Source organism: Anneissia japonica, unplaced genomic scaffold, assembly GCF_011630105.1.
Source record: "Anneissia japonica isolate Jap-2015-1 unplaced genomic scaffold, ASM1163010v1 scaffold2003_len1103335_cov173, whole genome shotgun sequence".
NCBI classification, from domain to species: Eukaryota; Metazoa; Echinodermata; class Crinoidea; order Comatulida; family Comatulidae; genus Anneissia; species Anneissia japonica.
This window is the reverse complement of record NW_022758706.1, coordinates 498,929-513,825: the sequence shown is the minus strand read 5'-3', so window position 1 is coordinate 513,825 and position 14,897 is coordinate 498,929. Positions and strand designations below refer to the sequence as shown.

At 37.3% G+C, this 14,897-nt stretch overlaps 1 protein-coding gene across 5 annotated transcripts in view; it reads left to right on the top strand.

The window, feature by feature from the left end:
* Positions 1–14,897, top strand: part of LOC117125386 (baculoviral IAP repeat-containing protein 6-like) — a 56,741-nt gene that overhangs the window by 26,971 nt on the left and 14,873 nt on the right. For 2 of the 5 annotated variants that reach the window (XM_033271888.1, XM_033271885.1), the window contains exons 21-40: positions 488–691; positions 1,130–1,268; positions 1,712–1,926; positions 2,137–2,885; positions 3,087–3,226; positions 3,720–3,875; positions 4,158–4,300; positions 5,012–5,116; positions 5,891–6,115; positions 6,872–7,055; positions 8,268–8,447; positions 8,773–9,719; positions 10,012–10,151; positions 10,318–11,321; positions 11,413–11,625; positions 12,425–12,625; positions 12,837–13,110; positions 13,625–13,875; positions 14,088–14,196; positions 14,551–14,769. In XM_033271888.1, the coding sequence (XP_033127779.1) occupies positions 488–691; positions 1,130–1,268; positions 1,712–1,926; positions 2,137–2,885; positions 3,087–3,226; positions 3,720–3,875; positions 4,158–4,300; positions 5,012–5,116; positions 5,891–6,115; positions 6,872–7,055; positions 8,268–8,447; positions 8,773–9,719; positions 10,012–10,151; positions 10,318–11,321; positions 11,413–11,625; positions 12,425–12,625; positions 12,837–13,110; positions 13,625–13,875; positions 14,088–14,196; positions 14,551–14,769 (5,798 nt within the window). The remainder of the gene's footprint in view (positions 1–487; positions 692–1,129; positions 1,269–1,711; positions 1,927–2,136; positions 2,886–3,086; positions 3,227–3,719; positions 3,876–4,157; positions 4,301–5,011; positions 5,117–5,890; positions 6,116–6,871; positions 7,056–8,267; positions 8,448–8,772; positions 9,720–10,011; positions 10,152–10,317; positions 11,322–11,412; positions 11,626–12,424; positions 12,626–12,836; positions 13,111–13,624; positions 13,876–14,087; positions 14,197–14,550; positions 14,770–14,897) is intronic. The other 3 variants (XM_033271890.1, XM_033271889.1, XM_033271887.1) reach the window with 2 other exon arrangements.

Genomic DNA, 14,897 nt, shown 5'->3' with positions numbered 1-14,897 from the left:
ATGTTTTATATCTTTTTTTATACCTTTTTTAGGTTTTATGTTTGTTGATAGTTATTTTTATCTGATCCACTAGGACTAGAAAATCTTACTGTAGAACTGTAGCATATAGGGTAGATTTTATTTATTATAAATACCATATTCAAATTTGCACCTATTATATAAATCAATTTTTTGCTCAGGGATACTAAAATTTTGTTAAAGTTTGAATGATTACATCACAATTGACCACACTGGATTATATTTGTCCACACTAAAAAGTTATGCAACAAAAACTTTTTTTATGCCCATATTTGGGTGTAATATGACATCATTATGCCCATATGTGGACAGAGTTTTAACTCTACTACAGAGACAGTATATCCTTAATGTAAAAGGGCCTTCCAGTAGGATGAGGGCGCCAAACTTGATGAGGTCCCTATAACAATTTGTGAATGTGATGAGTGTGCTGTAACTGTTACCAACACTCATGTTCCCTTTTGCTTTCTAGAAACAAAAACTTGCTCAGAAATTGCAGTATGCCTCCTCTCTGGGCCATCCAAATGCAGAGAGTTTGTACACCAATCAGCCTAAAACAAATAGCTCTAGCCACTCTTGGGCCCAGTTATCGTTAGAGCCTACGCCTGGCCCCTCATGGTATCTAAGCCCTGGCAAGAGCTTTGCCCAGGCTATAACGCATGGCCCAGCAGGCAAGGTGAGCGAATACTAACCTCTATGTTCAACTACTGCTTATCAAGCCAGCTAACAGTGTTTGTTTTTATTACTAATTTGTCTGGAAGAGATTTGATTGATTAATTAATTGATTAATTTTCTGGCTTAATGATTGATTGATTTATTGGTTGATTGATTGATTATTTGAAGTAATTTGTGAAATGAATTATGCAGTTTTTTTTGTTTTTTTTAATAGATTAAAGAAATTATTCAATTTTAAGTTTGCGAAAAGAAGGAAAATACTGTATATATGAATATTAGAAAATGACATATAATATTCATATTTGTATTTCCTTCATAAGTAAATTATTACTTTATTCTGAAGAAGAAATTAGGACTACTACAGTATTAAGACCAACAGTTCCTTGCAATCATATCCATTATGTCTCAGAGTTACTCTACCTATTACTTTCTCTTACAGAATGGAAATAATAGTGGTGGAACTACCAAATCTCCCCCGAATGGTGGTCAAAGCACCAAATCTGCCAGCACTGTCTGCGTGCAGAGCTTGATTCAACCGCCGCAACCCCACCTGCTGGTCATTGATAGAATGCATTCAGGTATTATGGAATGCTTTACTTTTTTTTCTTTTAATATTTAATAAATAGATAATGGTGATGATTGAGGTATGTCGGTGTGTAGTGGTGGTGATGATATTGATGGTGGTGGTAACAATGATGATGATGGTTATGGTGACAACTATGACAATGATCATTTAAAATACGAAATGAATAGATGCCATCATTCCTGATGATGACATAATTAATGTCGAAATATTGAATCCAGACACGATGGCGTGCATTTCGATACTTGGAGTATGTATTATACTACCTAATAAATGAGGATGATGATAATTGAGGTGATGATGAAGAAAGTGATGACAATTCAATTGTGATTGCGGTTATTAAGGTGTGGTGTTGATGATTATGATAAAAGTATGAATAGGTACAGTAAACCAATTATAAAACAATTTATTTACTTTGCAATATTATATTTTTTCCAGGGGCAAGACGTTATGTAACTCTTGATTTTGGTCGGCCAATCCTTCTGACGGATGTCTTTATTCCATCTTGTACTGAGCTGGCATCCCTCTCAATTGATTTGTGGTCACAAGGCGAAGAGATCGATGGTCAAAGATTAGTGGTTTCAATGGACATTAGCAAAAGAGACTTGACCATGAATGACCTCCTACCTCCACCCCTTTGTAGATATGTTAAGGTAATGCAGAATATTTGTTTGTAACCATGGATTTTATGGGTTGTACCACTGCTTCTTCCACTACAACACAAACTAAAAATATTAGTGATTATTATTATGTCTATAATACTATTTCTTCTTAAATTACAATCTTCAGGAATGTGCTATACATTTAATTACTGCTTTGCATGATAGCCAAAGTTTACAATAATTTCTGCTATCCTTCTTTAGATTACTGTGATTGGTCGATATGGCCGTAATACAGTTAGAACGAAAATACCAATTGGTTGCTTCTACGGACATTCATTTGTGTTTCCATGGGAGCAAGAACACCATGTATCAGGGATGCAGTTGTCAGCTTCAAGCTCATTGGATGAAACAGTTTCCGTCGAACAATACGCACAGTCAGTTACCATGCTACAGGAAGACATTCACTGTCGGTATCGACTAGCATGCGATCGCCTTGAACATCTTCTGGATGAGGCACATCGTGCATTTCAAAGTCCGAGCCAGGCGACACGCAAAGAGGATAAGAACGGGATGTCAACCAAGATGCGAAAAGCCTACATGGAGTGTATCCAACTGCAGAACCAGCTGAATCTCGTTCAGAGAGTTATACACAGGCTGAAACAGGTTAATCAAGAAGATGACTTCAAGCTGGAGATTCTGGACAAGGAGTCGTCTGTCAGAGCTGCCTCCGCAGACCAACTAAGAGTTGTCGCTGAGTATCTTGTAGGATGTCTCATCAGCATAACATCAATTAACTCGAGTCCTGCGACATTAACACGTATTATGGGCATGGACAGCTGTAAAGCGCTGTTCAAGAATCTGATAATGTGCGGAACACCACGTTTACAGACCTGTACTGGTGCATTGTTGCTGCGTGTTTGTCGATCTCAGGTATGGTGGGGAGAGTTCCTGGCTACCTCCTTGGAAGAACTATTTAATTCTGAACAAACAGAGGTGTTCCCTCAAGAAAGGTCAGTTAATTTTTTCCAATTTTTGGTTATCCGTATGTCAGTGCTAAAGCTTATGCAATTTTTATTATAATTATTATTATTATTTTTATTATTAATGTTTACAACTACAAATTATAAACATCATTTATGATCTAGCATCATATAAAATCTTTATTTGTGATATAATGTTTGATTATGAAATTGTATTAATTTTTTTTATAGAGTATTTGTGCTTTTAGCTCTGATGGGTCACCGCTCCATCATGTCGGGGAACATGGGTGTTTTAGAAAATTTTCTCAGCCTCCTCGCAAAGCTGCTCTCGCCACTGCAAAATACACAAGCATACTACAGAAGTTGCACAGGTATGGAATTGACTGTATAAATATTATTAAGTTGATTAGCTAATTAGTTGATTATTCAGTCATTCCTTTACAGATAAGTTAAGCCTAATCAGTATGCGGCTAGCTGGGTGCGTGCTAGCGGAGTACGGTACGAACGATTGTTTCATCTGTCTATAGAAAAATGGAACATTCCAAGAAATAATCCCAACGCGTTGCCGACGACCGGTGATTACAGAACTAATCACTGCGCGTGGTCCACACGGGTATACGCGTTGACTTATTTTGAGAGGCTCCCTTATTCATGATTAGTCAGTTTGTATAATAAGTAAAAGTACAAGTTGCTTGTTGTAACTTTCGCTGTCATCTTGACAGCTTCATCAGCAAACTAATCATGGCTTACTTGGTCACATGATCAATCCAGATGAAGGATTCATGTAAGAGCTGCTCACTGAAAATATCTGGTAGGACCATTTTAGTCCGTATTGTGTATTTTAAATTTGAAATTTTTTTATAGGCAATCTGGATCTGCCGTTGATTGGATGGGTACTACTTTTTCTGTCGCGTACCCTTGAACAAGCAGCACCCCCAGTGATAGAAACACAAACGGAAGAGGATGAGAATGGCAATGATGTGGGAGCTACCAAAGAAGATAAGAAATCCAAACATAAAGGTAATCTACCACATTTTTTATTAGAAGTAAATCATTTATTTGATCTTGCATCAGGAGCGGATCCAGGTCTGATCTGCCAACCTATGCATGGGTAGGTTAGCATGCATTTTGTAAGCCATTATCCAGTAGTATTTTGTTTACAGAGAGGGGTTTCGTCCGAACCACCTGAACCACCCTGGACCCGCCACTATGCATAATAATAAAATAATAAGCAATTCAGTGTTGTTTTTTGATATGCACTTGTAATTTTTCTATCATCCAATTTTTTTTTTTTTTCACTAGCTGGTAGTCGATGGGACTTTATTAACTCAGATTTGACAACCACTGAAGTACCAAAAGCTCAGCGGGGCTCTGTAAATCAGGCTCAGCGACAGAGGCTAGCCAAGCAGATGAAAATGCATGAGGAACAGATCAAACAGTTAGAGGTAATGTATTGTGTTTTTTAACCCCCCCCCCCCAACTATTCAACTGTATGAATTTTATTTAGATGTATTTGCTATCAGAAATCAAAATATCATAGGAGTGAAGTTTTTGCCCTATCTGACATGTTATCAACACTAACGACTAAGCGCAAGCTGAGTAGTCTAGTTGTTATGGCTTCAGGCTAGGTATATTGAGATCAGGAGTTTCATACCCACCCAAATGATTTTTAAATTTTTTCGCAAGTATTTAGGAACATAATGAGTATTCAGTACACTAAGGCATCAGGTGGGGCAAAAGCTTGACTCTTATGAATGCATTTTGCCATATCTTTTCTCAGTTTCATATATTAAGTCTGTAATATAACCTAATATCCAAAAAATGTAGCTACCTGATTCATCACCAACAATTTGGCAATGTTAACTATAAAAATTGCAAAACATACATTTTACACTAAGTTACTGCGACAGTATCACATACAGGTCTCCCACCAATTAAAAACCACTTTCAGGATCTGGGTTTTTCGTGGTGTTTAGCAGCTTTGGTCTCATATTAGAATAATAAAGATAAAAGAAATTGTTACTTTGGGACCTTTAATTGGAGGTGGTCCTTAATTGCAGGGGTCTTTCATTTGAGGGAGATCTGTTTGTTTCTTATGCAACAATTAAATTTGTGAATAATTATTACATAACTGTTTTTTGTGTTTTATTAACTAGACCAAGCATAAAGCTATACAAACTATGTTGGTAGAAGAAGGCAAGGACAAAGATCCACTTGTTCTGCAGAAAGTGTTTAAGGAATACAAACAACATAAATCTAAGGTAAATGCTTTTTTAATATTTGTAGAATTTCTACTATTGTTATTAATATTGATATTACTTGCATTATTAGTTGAACATTTTATTTATGTTGCCATGTATTAATTATTTGCGTCTTTCTACACTTCAATAAAATAAATTACTTTTTTTAGTTTAACTATTACATTTTGGTTATTAGTACATATATGAAACAACTTCATACATGTACTAATAATCAAAATGTAATATGTATGAAACAACTTCAGTGAATTAACATTAAGTTACATCATTCCTACTTGGTACTACATTTAAAGCAAAGGACTTTAGGAGCGGTTTGGTGCAGCTGTTATGGCTCTGCTTCTCAACCTTAAAGTCGGAGGTTCAATCCCTTGCTGTGCATTTCGCTTGTGTCTTTAGGCAAGGCACTTCACCTACTGTTGTTTCTCTCAGGAGTACAAGTGGGTACCTGGTAGGCTCAAACACAAAATTCGCTGATTACAGCTGCAACATTATGGAATATTCCATAATATATATATGTGTTCCATATGCGCTTGATCCAATGACCGAGGGTAATAATATGGAGTGCTTAGAGGCCTTGTTTCATTATAAGTGCTATATAAGTCTAACATATTATTATTGTTTAACTGATGGTGTTTTACATTGTGTGTGATTGTATTGCATTGTTTGTTATTTTTCTTCGATGTTTGGGGCTGTCATGTATTGTAAAAGAACCTTGTTACTTATTTACTTTCATCCTGTATTTTGAGGAAATAATACATGAATATTATTGTTATATAGCACTCCAAAGATTTGCTAAGAATTCGACGCCTAGCCTACCAGGAGCTGCACCAGAAGAAAGACAGTAAGGGGGATGATGAGACCACCGAGCAGCCAACAGAATTTGTCCATGCTCAGATCCGGCTACCGAGAGAACAGTGCATACCTGTTGTTCAGGGACTCACTCAGCTACTACTAGCCATGGATTTCACATGCCATGTGGATCTATTCCTAGTCGCATGCAAGGTCAGTTTGTATTTCAGGAGAGGAGGAAATTTATTTCTGTCTTTTATGTGATAACACTTTTATTAACTTAGTACTGGTTTCAAAAGTGGATCACAGATCAATAATGAAACAAAATTTACAATACAATAAAAAAAAAAAAATCACTAAAAATTAATATAAAACAAGATATACAAATGAAACAAAATTAAATTAAAGAACATAATATACAGCAAATCTAAATGCAGAAGGGATGTTCCGTTCATGGGAGGTTCTAGAAAGAATCATGACAAATTTAATTCCATTGAAAGATCAGTTCATAATTTTTAGGAAGGAGGATGTTTCATCGAAATTTCCATTTTATGGGAGGTTTCTTGGAAAGTTCCATGGGGAATTCTATTCCAAGGAAATAATGGCTCCTAAGGCTTATATTTCCTATAGTGTATTGAAAACCTGACAATATTTGCTTATAAGTCAGTGGTGACATCATCACTTTCAATTGCATTGAATTTCCCTATCCCCAACTAGTCACTAATTTGATATTGTGCCTTTGATTCAAGAGAAGCTTTTGAAAAGAAATCTTATGATGCTTTTTGATGAGATAATTGATTTTTAGTTCAAGAGATAATAGTTCTAACTTACCAAAATTTTCCATATTTGAAATTATATAATATAAAAAGTCACAAAATGTAAATGTTACACTGAAAAAATGTATGGCACCAATGCGTGGTGTCACCAATGATAAAATTTGTGTGTGTTTATCTTTCAATGATGCTTTAGGTTCTTGCACGAATCTGCAACTCGACCAGACCAGCAATCACACTTGCCGAGGTCATGACACAACAGCAGCTTCAGCAACTTTTAATGTTGTGTGTAGGGTCAAAGTTCAACTGTGGGTCTTCCTCTTGGGGTGGACCTTGGGCATCCCATGCCATCATTTGTCTTCTGCAGGATGTCTTAGAAGGTAAGTGGCCAAGATATTGGATATATACAAACCATATTTTCTAAAAATACATTTATTAATGTTTTGTTTCTCTTGTACACTTTCAAAATCTACACATGCTATTTGCAGTGCTGATTTTTGTTTTTGTTTTTTGGAAAAATGCTAGCCTAATAGTTGCTGCGAAGCACCCAATTCATATTCTTGACAGCAATTTGACCTCTGAAAGGTCATTGTTTGTCAAAAAGCAAGGGCCTAAGACGACTGAAAAGCGGAGTTTCGTTCTGCCGGGTAAAATCAATTACTTTAGACGACGTTTGTAGACTAACCAACACGTACCAAAGTCCACATGTCGCGCTAGCCTTATCCTACTCTAGGCCTAGACTAGCTAGGATGGTATAGGCCTAGCCTTGAAGGGACGAAGGTCCCAATGAAAAACAACGTCGCTCCTTGATAGCTAACATTGTCTATTTAACATCACAATAATTCATTATTAAACCTATAGTTGTTTTTTGAATTGTACTCCACAAATCTCAAATCGTATCTATTGTCGTGACGTCATGGCTCGCTGGCTCACACTTGCGATGTCTCGCACTGGTGATCAAATAACACGCTGGCTCGCACTTTGGCAAAACTCTTTGGCAGTCAACTCGCCCCTAGAAAACCCGCCCTTGGAAACTTGCCCCATAAAAAAATGTACACTTCCTAGACCATGCAGCCTTCAAAATAAAAATTGTAACCTTTGGTAATCAACTACATTTTCCACATACTTAGAAATTTTTGAAACTTTATTAAAAAAAACCTAAACCATAATTCACCACTATAGACACTTTTTGACAAAAATGAAAAATTACGACTTTGTTACCCAATGAGAAGTGTTCTAATATGGACAATGGGTCGTGTCTCATATTATTTGTTATATTTTTATTATTCATTATTTTCACTTGACTCGCACAAATAATTTTGTTCGAAGAACATTATGCAGTTGTACTTTGCAGCAATTCACTTGCAATTTGAAATTTCTAGTCTGCAATTGTAATATAATGTAAGTAGGGCTAACTCAAACAACATTGATGTGAATAAAGCTGGGAACTAAATGTAGTGGATGGGGGCTTGGAGACGGATTGTTCAGGCTCCCACTGACTATCAGCAGACAGCATCGTGTCTTCTAGCACTTACTTGGAGCAGAGCCCGGCTTAAGACAACAATATAACAACACCCTTCTCTTGATCTCAGGTGAACTCATGCACCCAGTTATAGAATCAACAAGTCAAGGAGCCTATGGAGAAGAAAGGCTGGAAGTCGATTCAGATCTTACCAGTGATGCTGCTCCGGAGATAGAAGTAGCAGGAGCTACTGGAGGAGCTGATGAAAATGGAACATCAGGGAATTTGTTTGATGTCATTGGAGATGCAGGTAGGAGACATTTATTCTGAACATATATTATAGTTGGATTAATTATGTCATTTTTTTTATAAATTTTTATTATTAATTGAATACAGTAAATTATATGGTAATATATTCATAATCTTTTTGAGCTATGATTCTGCGAGTTTTATATTCCACATACCTGTTTAAATTGTCAACATCCTAATCTCTCCACCTTGTGTTGGCTGTGTTGCTGCATACAACTTTATGTCTAGAAAATGATAAATGCAGGGCCAACTCATCACATGTTACACATGTCTATTCAATATCATTATGTATTAACCAGTCAATCAACTGTTGTTCCTTTTTACAGTAGCATCGCATTTTCCAACTCTGTCCTCTACACCTGAAGAAAGTTTATTGGTACATTCTACACAACAGCCAAGTTTTATATCAGATCCATTAGATATAGGTTACCCATTACCAGATGAGGCAGAAGACTACTGCTTTGGCTCAACCAAGTACTACAGTTTATGGGAAGATGGGTATTCCATGAAAAGCCCTAAGCTCAGCGGTAAATACTTGCCTTCGAAGGTTATTGCGACCTCAAGTTCTGGTCGGATATTATATCAGTCTATGAATGGAAATGGAAATGGAAAAGGACCTGGATCGGGAGCCTTACAGAATGTGTCGCTTGCAATGGATGCTAGGTTAGAGCTAGGCCTTCAGATGCAGGCAGAATGGTTCTTGAAGATATCTTCTTTGACTGATGTAAGTGCTGTTAGTCAAGCACAGACAAACTGCATGCCTTCGCAACCTGGACAATGCTCTGTAGATTTAAGTGACTCTTTGGACAGCAGTAGCATTGAGTCCCCACTGCCAACGATCTCTTCAACTCAGATGTTAACTGTTTGTTTCAATCAACTTTTCGGAGATCTACAGAGTCAGCGTATCAACATGGAGGCATTGCTTCAGCTGTGGCTTACACTAAACATCAATGCTGCAACAGCTTTAGAACTTAAGCAAGAATCTAAGAAATTCAATGCTAGTCTGGTGCCAACAATCACTCTCTCACAAGAGTCAATGTCACACATATTGGCATGTCTGGCAAGGCAACCAAACACACCTCTGCAGACTTGGTGCTTAACATTCCAATCGCTCTGTTGTCTTGCTAATTCTAGATCTCAGGATACTGAAGAGGTCGTGGAAGCAGTTTGGATGGCCAATGCGATGGTTGAAGATCCAAACCTGTTGTGCACCCTTGTTCAATTCTTCTCGGGAAACATCACACAGTTAGGAGAAAACACCATTCAAGGCCAAGTAAGACATGTTTGTTTTTCATACATATAGAAATGTCTAATAATTGTTATCTTAATTGTTGAATTATTTTGATATTTATTTTAAAAATATTTTGCATAAAGGTCAATGTACATCAGTCATTATTTATTGTTTTAATCCATTACAAAACTGGATGAACATTTATTTTTATTATTGTTTTAAGCTGTTGGAACATCTGTGTCATTTTATTGATAAAACCTTGCTGTTTTATCCTTCCATACAACCCTTTATTGTGTTAATGTTTATTATTATTATTATTTGTGTTTATTACCAGGCTGGCCCTTCAGTAGTTCAGGCTGTAAAAGACTTCTTAGTCAGACTTGAGATGAGAGTGACAACCTCTCCAGAACCACATACCAACACCTTCAAAACTCTCCTATTGGATCTTCTACAAATATTGGTTGTAGAACCCAGGTTTGTTGTCATAATTTATTTCTAGATATCTCTTCACGGGGGAGGTACAAATAGATGTTTATGTCCTTATTTTATTCATTTTTATTAATGACTTTGAAGAGATACTTGTAATTGTTAAATCATGCAACTTAATGGGTTTTTGTTTTTTTTTTCTCTTTTTCTGCAGGGGTGCGTTTCAGGTTGGAACAGGCCCTCTAGATGCTCAAATATTTTTGCTAGAATGCATCCTAGAACAACAATTCCACTCTGTTGATGTTTCTAAAACCGTCAACTTGATAGATGCCATCATTCTACTGGTGCATAACCACCTGTCTGCTGCACAACAGGTCACCAGTCACTGTGCCTCAACCAGTACTCTGAGTGCTCGAGCCTGCTTCACTGGCCTCTTTGCCAGCATGTTGAGAGCTGTAGAATCCAAATCGACAGAAGGTGGAGTTGGTCGTGATGATTTAATGTGCTACTTACTAAGACTTGTTAATAGTTTGGTAGGAGTCCCCATTGGAACAGTTGAAGTTCCTCTTAGTGATTCTAATATTCCTGACAATCATAAATCAAACACTCCAGAATCGGAGAACTCTAATTTAGAACCAATGACAGATTCCAGTAAGATCAATGCCGCCCAACAGCAACAGGATCAGCCACAAGGTGCTTCTGGTACTTCTTTTTTTTGCATCAGTGATGAAGAAAAACAGCGAACAGGAGAAGGCTCAGAGCTGCCATTGAACACCAGTGCAATTAGCGATGAAGAGAAATCCTCTGCATCAACCTCAAGTTCTGTACCGGCTACTACTGAATGCACCAAATATATCGCTGACATAATTCTCTCGCAATCAAGAACAGTAACCCTGCTGCTGTCTGCGCTAAGCCACTGCAACAGCAACACAATGGCAATGATCATTGGGAGTAGTGGCTTTAGCCAGATCACCACAGAATCGTTATCAGCTGGTGAATCCGTTTCTGTTGGTGATAACATCTTCCAGGTTCTCTGCACACTGAATACAAAGGCCACGGTGGTAGACTTGATCTTGAAGAATATCTTGTCATACATCAGTGCTGGAGCAGAAAGAGGTCGTCTCCCGGCCACAGCTGCACCCCTTTCAGAACCGCTTTTGTGGTTTATTCTCAGAGCTCTTAGTACAGACAAAGCTTTGGAAGCCTTTCATAACATGGGTAAGTTAATTGATATAATATTAATAAATATTAATATTTAATGACAATATTAATTTTTAATTAATTGATGAATAATTGGAATATTTTTCAGGTGGAATACAATTAATCTGTAGAAATCTAGTATGCAGTAATCAAACAGTAATTGACACAACGCCAAGTGCTATATCCAGTATTATGCAGCGTCTCGGTGTCACGAGCAAAACTAATGGGGGCGCTGTTTCAACTTCAACTTCCATTCCAAAATCAAGAGCCTTCTCTACAGAAACTGAAACCATTGATGGCTTGTATAATTTTGCTCCTCATGGTAAGTTGTGAAAGTCTCAGTCATGTATTTGGCTCATGTTTTAATTAAGTAAGCATAATTCTCCTCTTTCTTGCACTATTATCTGCCTTAATTTTTCCGCTCTCCTATTTTGTCTGTCTTGCTTGGCTCTGGCACCATGAGCGCACCATGCAGATACCGGCGCCTTATAAGTATCCACTATTATTACTATTATTATTTTTTATGTTAGGCTAATAAAATATAAATAATATGGGAATTGTTTATCTTGTATTCTTTGCCAATTAATAGATCAGCTTAGCTCAGTCAGTTAACCTGGTTGTAGCTACCCTACGTGCACTAAACCGTTAGGATCCTAGCACTAACTTGCTCCCTGGTTCAGTTCTATCCTCTGCTCTACTTGCGTTTCAGCTGGAGGGCTAGAATTCAACTATTATAAGTTGTGCATCGTGTATATTAGAAAGAGATGTTTGAGCCATGGGTCTTGTGTGCCTTATTGACCATGTGCAGGTTTAAAAACACAGGTTAAACTTCTGCAAAGAGAATGGTAATTGTCTCCCCAGTTTAATACCCAAATCACCATCAACAGGACCTACATGAAATAAGTCTTCGGACGCTAATGGGTTACCCTTGGTGGGCTTCACACCGAAGAAAACAATACTTATCCTTATATAATTTACCATTTTTCTTTGTATAGAAAACAGACCCTTAAATTGGCTGAAAAGTCATTTAAGGATTTTGTGATAAAAAGTTGGTAAACCAATAAAATAGAATTGTTTTGATCATCTTATAATATCTTATCTTTGTACATTTTCTTCTTTAGGAACAATATCCTCCACTAGTCCAACAGCTCAACCGGCCGAGGTGTTGATACAACCCCAGGCCCCCCACCGTAGAGCTCGATCACCGGCCTGGTCGTATCACTTCTACCCTGATGAGTCCTGGTGCGACCTCACCATCACATTACCCGGGGCAGTACTCATCAAGGAAATTCACATCCAACCTCACCTTGCATCGTTAGCAAGTAAGATATTTTTTTGCATTATTAAATCAATTACCCAACATTGTTTATAGTATTGTTACTATTTTGTTTGTGTTAGTCTCCCCTATGAAGTGAAGCTGGTAGTTATTTTCCCTTGTTATTGTTGTTTCTTCTGTTTTTGCTGCTGTTGTAAAATTTATAACCATAATACTTTAATACTGTTTTTGATTATTTTTTTTTCTACTTGGATTAGCATGTCCATCAGCTGTAGCCATTGAGCTGAGTCGAGATGGTTACACTTCAGTGCCCATCAGTTCTCCCATATCTACTGGTGGTGTGACGTACATAAAGCTTCAACTACAAAAGCCGGAGATTACACGATCAGTGTGTCTGAAACTGCACCGGCCGCGGGATTCCAGCACAATTGGTCTCTCTCAGATCATGCTACTGGGCTTAAGTGCTTTCTCTAATATGTCTTCAGTTCAGAACCCGTTCCTACCAACGGAAGATGCAGCATCAAAATCCAGGTATGTACAGCTTTTTTTTTGTATTTACCTTTACTTACCTTTATAATTAGTTTTTTTGCTATTGTTTATTTTTTAGTTCTTGTTTTTTACCATGTATGTTATTTTATTTATTTATATATATATATTTATTTTATACTGTTGAACTAGTTACTAGTTTGTTTTATCATACCAATGTAAATGATTATCATTTCCGATTAGAAGTAGCACTAAGATGGAGGGTTTGGGGAGGGGATGTAATTGGAATTAGGTTCATGATTGTTTCTAGCATATTAGCATTTAAGAGTCAACATAACTATTTATTAATTCAATGACTAAAATACGCATTGACTATTGAGAAAGTTAAATTATAGAAAAAAAAATCCACTATAAATTTCTAAAAGTTCGGTAAGACTATTGTGTTTGGGTAAATCTTGCACCTGGAGAACACTGATGTATTATACAAATTTATATATTTATTTTCCATCCTATTGCTTAGTTATATGTTATATAAATGTTTATTTTTGGTTTTTTTCAGTATTGGCTGGCTGAGGTTACTTCATCATTGTCTAACCCAATCATCTTCATTGGAATCAATGATGTCCAGTGCGGCGTCCACGTCCACCCCACACCTACTTACCACCTGCATGGCTCTACTCTTGTCCCGGCACTCGCTTGTCCATGCATCTAACATTGAGGTGGTCCTGCTCAGGATTGGCCTCCACTCTACTGAGTTAGGCCTCTCGCTGTTTGATATACTGCTCCGAAATCTCTACTTGAGTGATGATGGTGAGTTTGGATTATGTAATGCAATGAACAAAAATTGTGGTCGAAACCAAAAGAAATCTAGTGGGCCAAACATTTGGTCAAACATTAAACCAATATTTAAACCAAGAATCATGGAATGGGAGGGCAAACATTGTAACCATTAGACCACACCTCCTCTCAAAATATTGTACAGTATTAATATACAAATTATTAATATATGTGATATTTTTCAGATGGACAGACACCATTGTTGTTAGGAAGAGGACATGGAGGATCATCTGATTCAACTGTTGAGATCATTTACCAACTTGGGATGACACAAGACCAAGGAACCAAGGAGAGGTTGGCTCTAAGAACTCTTGACTCCTTTTGGGGAGTGGAAAACTGATCGTTTAGAAGCCCCTGAGCTATATATAGCCAATAACCCAAGTCTCTTAATGAGGCCTGGGAGTAGTGAACTGATCATGTAGAAGCCTCACTGCTCTATAATCATATCTCTATAAGACTTTGGGAATAGACTTGTATTCGGTTGTGTAGAAAATTCTCACATTTCTCCAGGATTGCACTTAAGAGCACCTGAACCACCAAGACAGCTCCACAGCTGTCAATCAATTAGTCAATTAATCAATCAATTAATCAATCATTCAATCACTCAAACATGCATTAAAGCTTTACTTTATCTATCGCTTCCCACAGAGTACAAGCGTTGCTGGAGTGGCTCGGTGACACAGCACGAGTTGCCCTTCACAAGCATAGCACGTACCAACGTGCCCCTCATACACTCTCCCCACTGGAAGTTGGTCTTCTGGTGCCCTCGCCAGCCCACATCCACTGCGTTGCAACCATCATCTGGAGCAGTTTTGAACTGCCAGTTCACTATGACCTTCAATCTCTGTTAACACAAGAGTTATTCAGGTTTGTTATTTTTTCCATAATTTTTCCATAAGTTTAACATGTTGACTGCCAGACATTTTTTTAAGGTTCCTTCCCATTTGCCAAAATAAGTTTACATGTACAAATATACTTTTTTGAAATTTTATGTA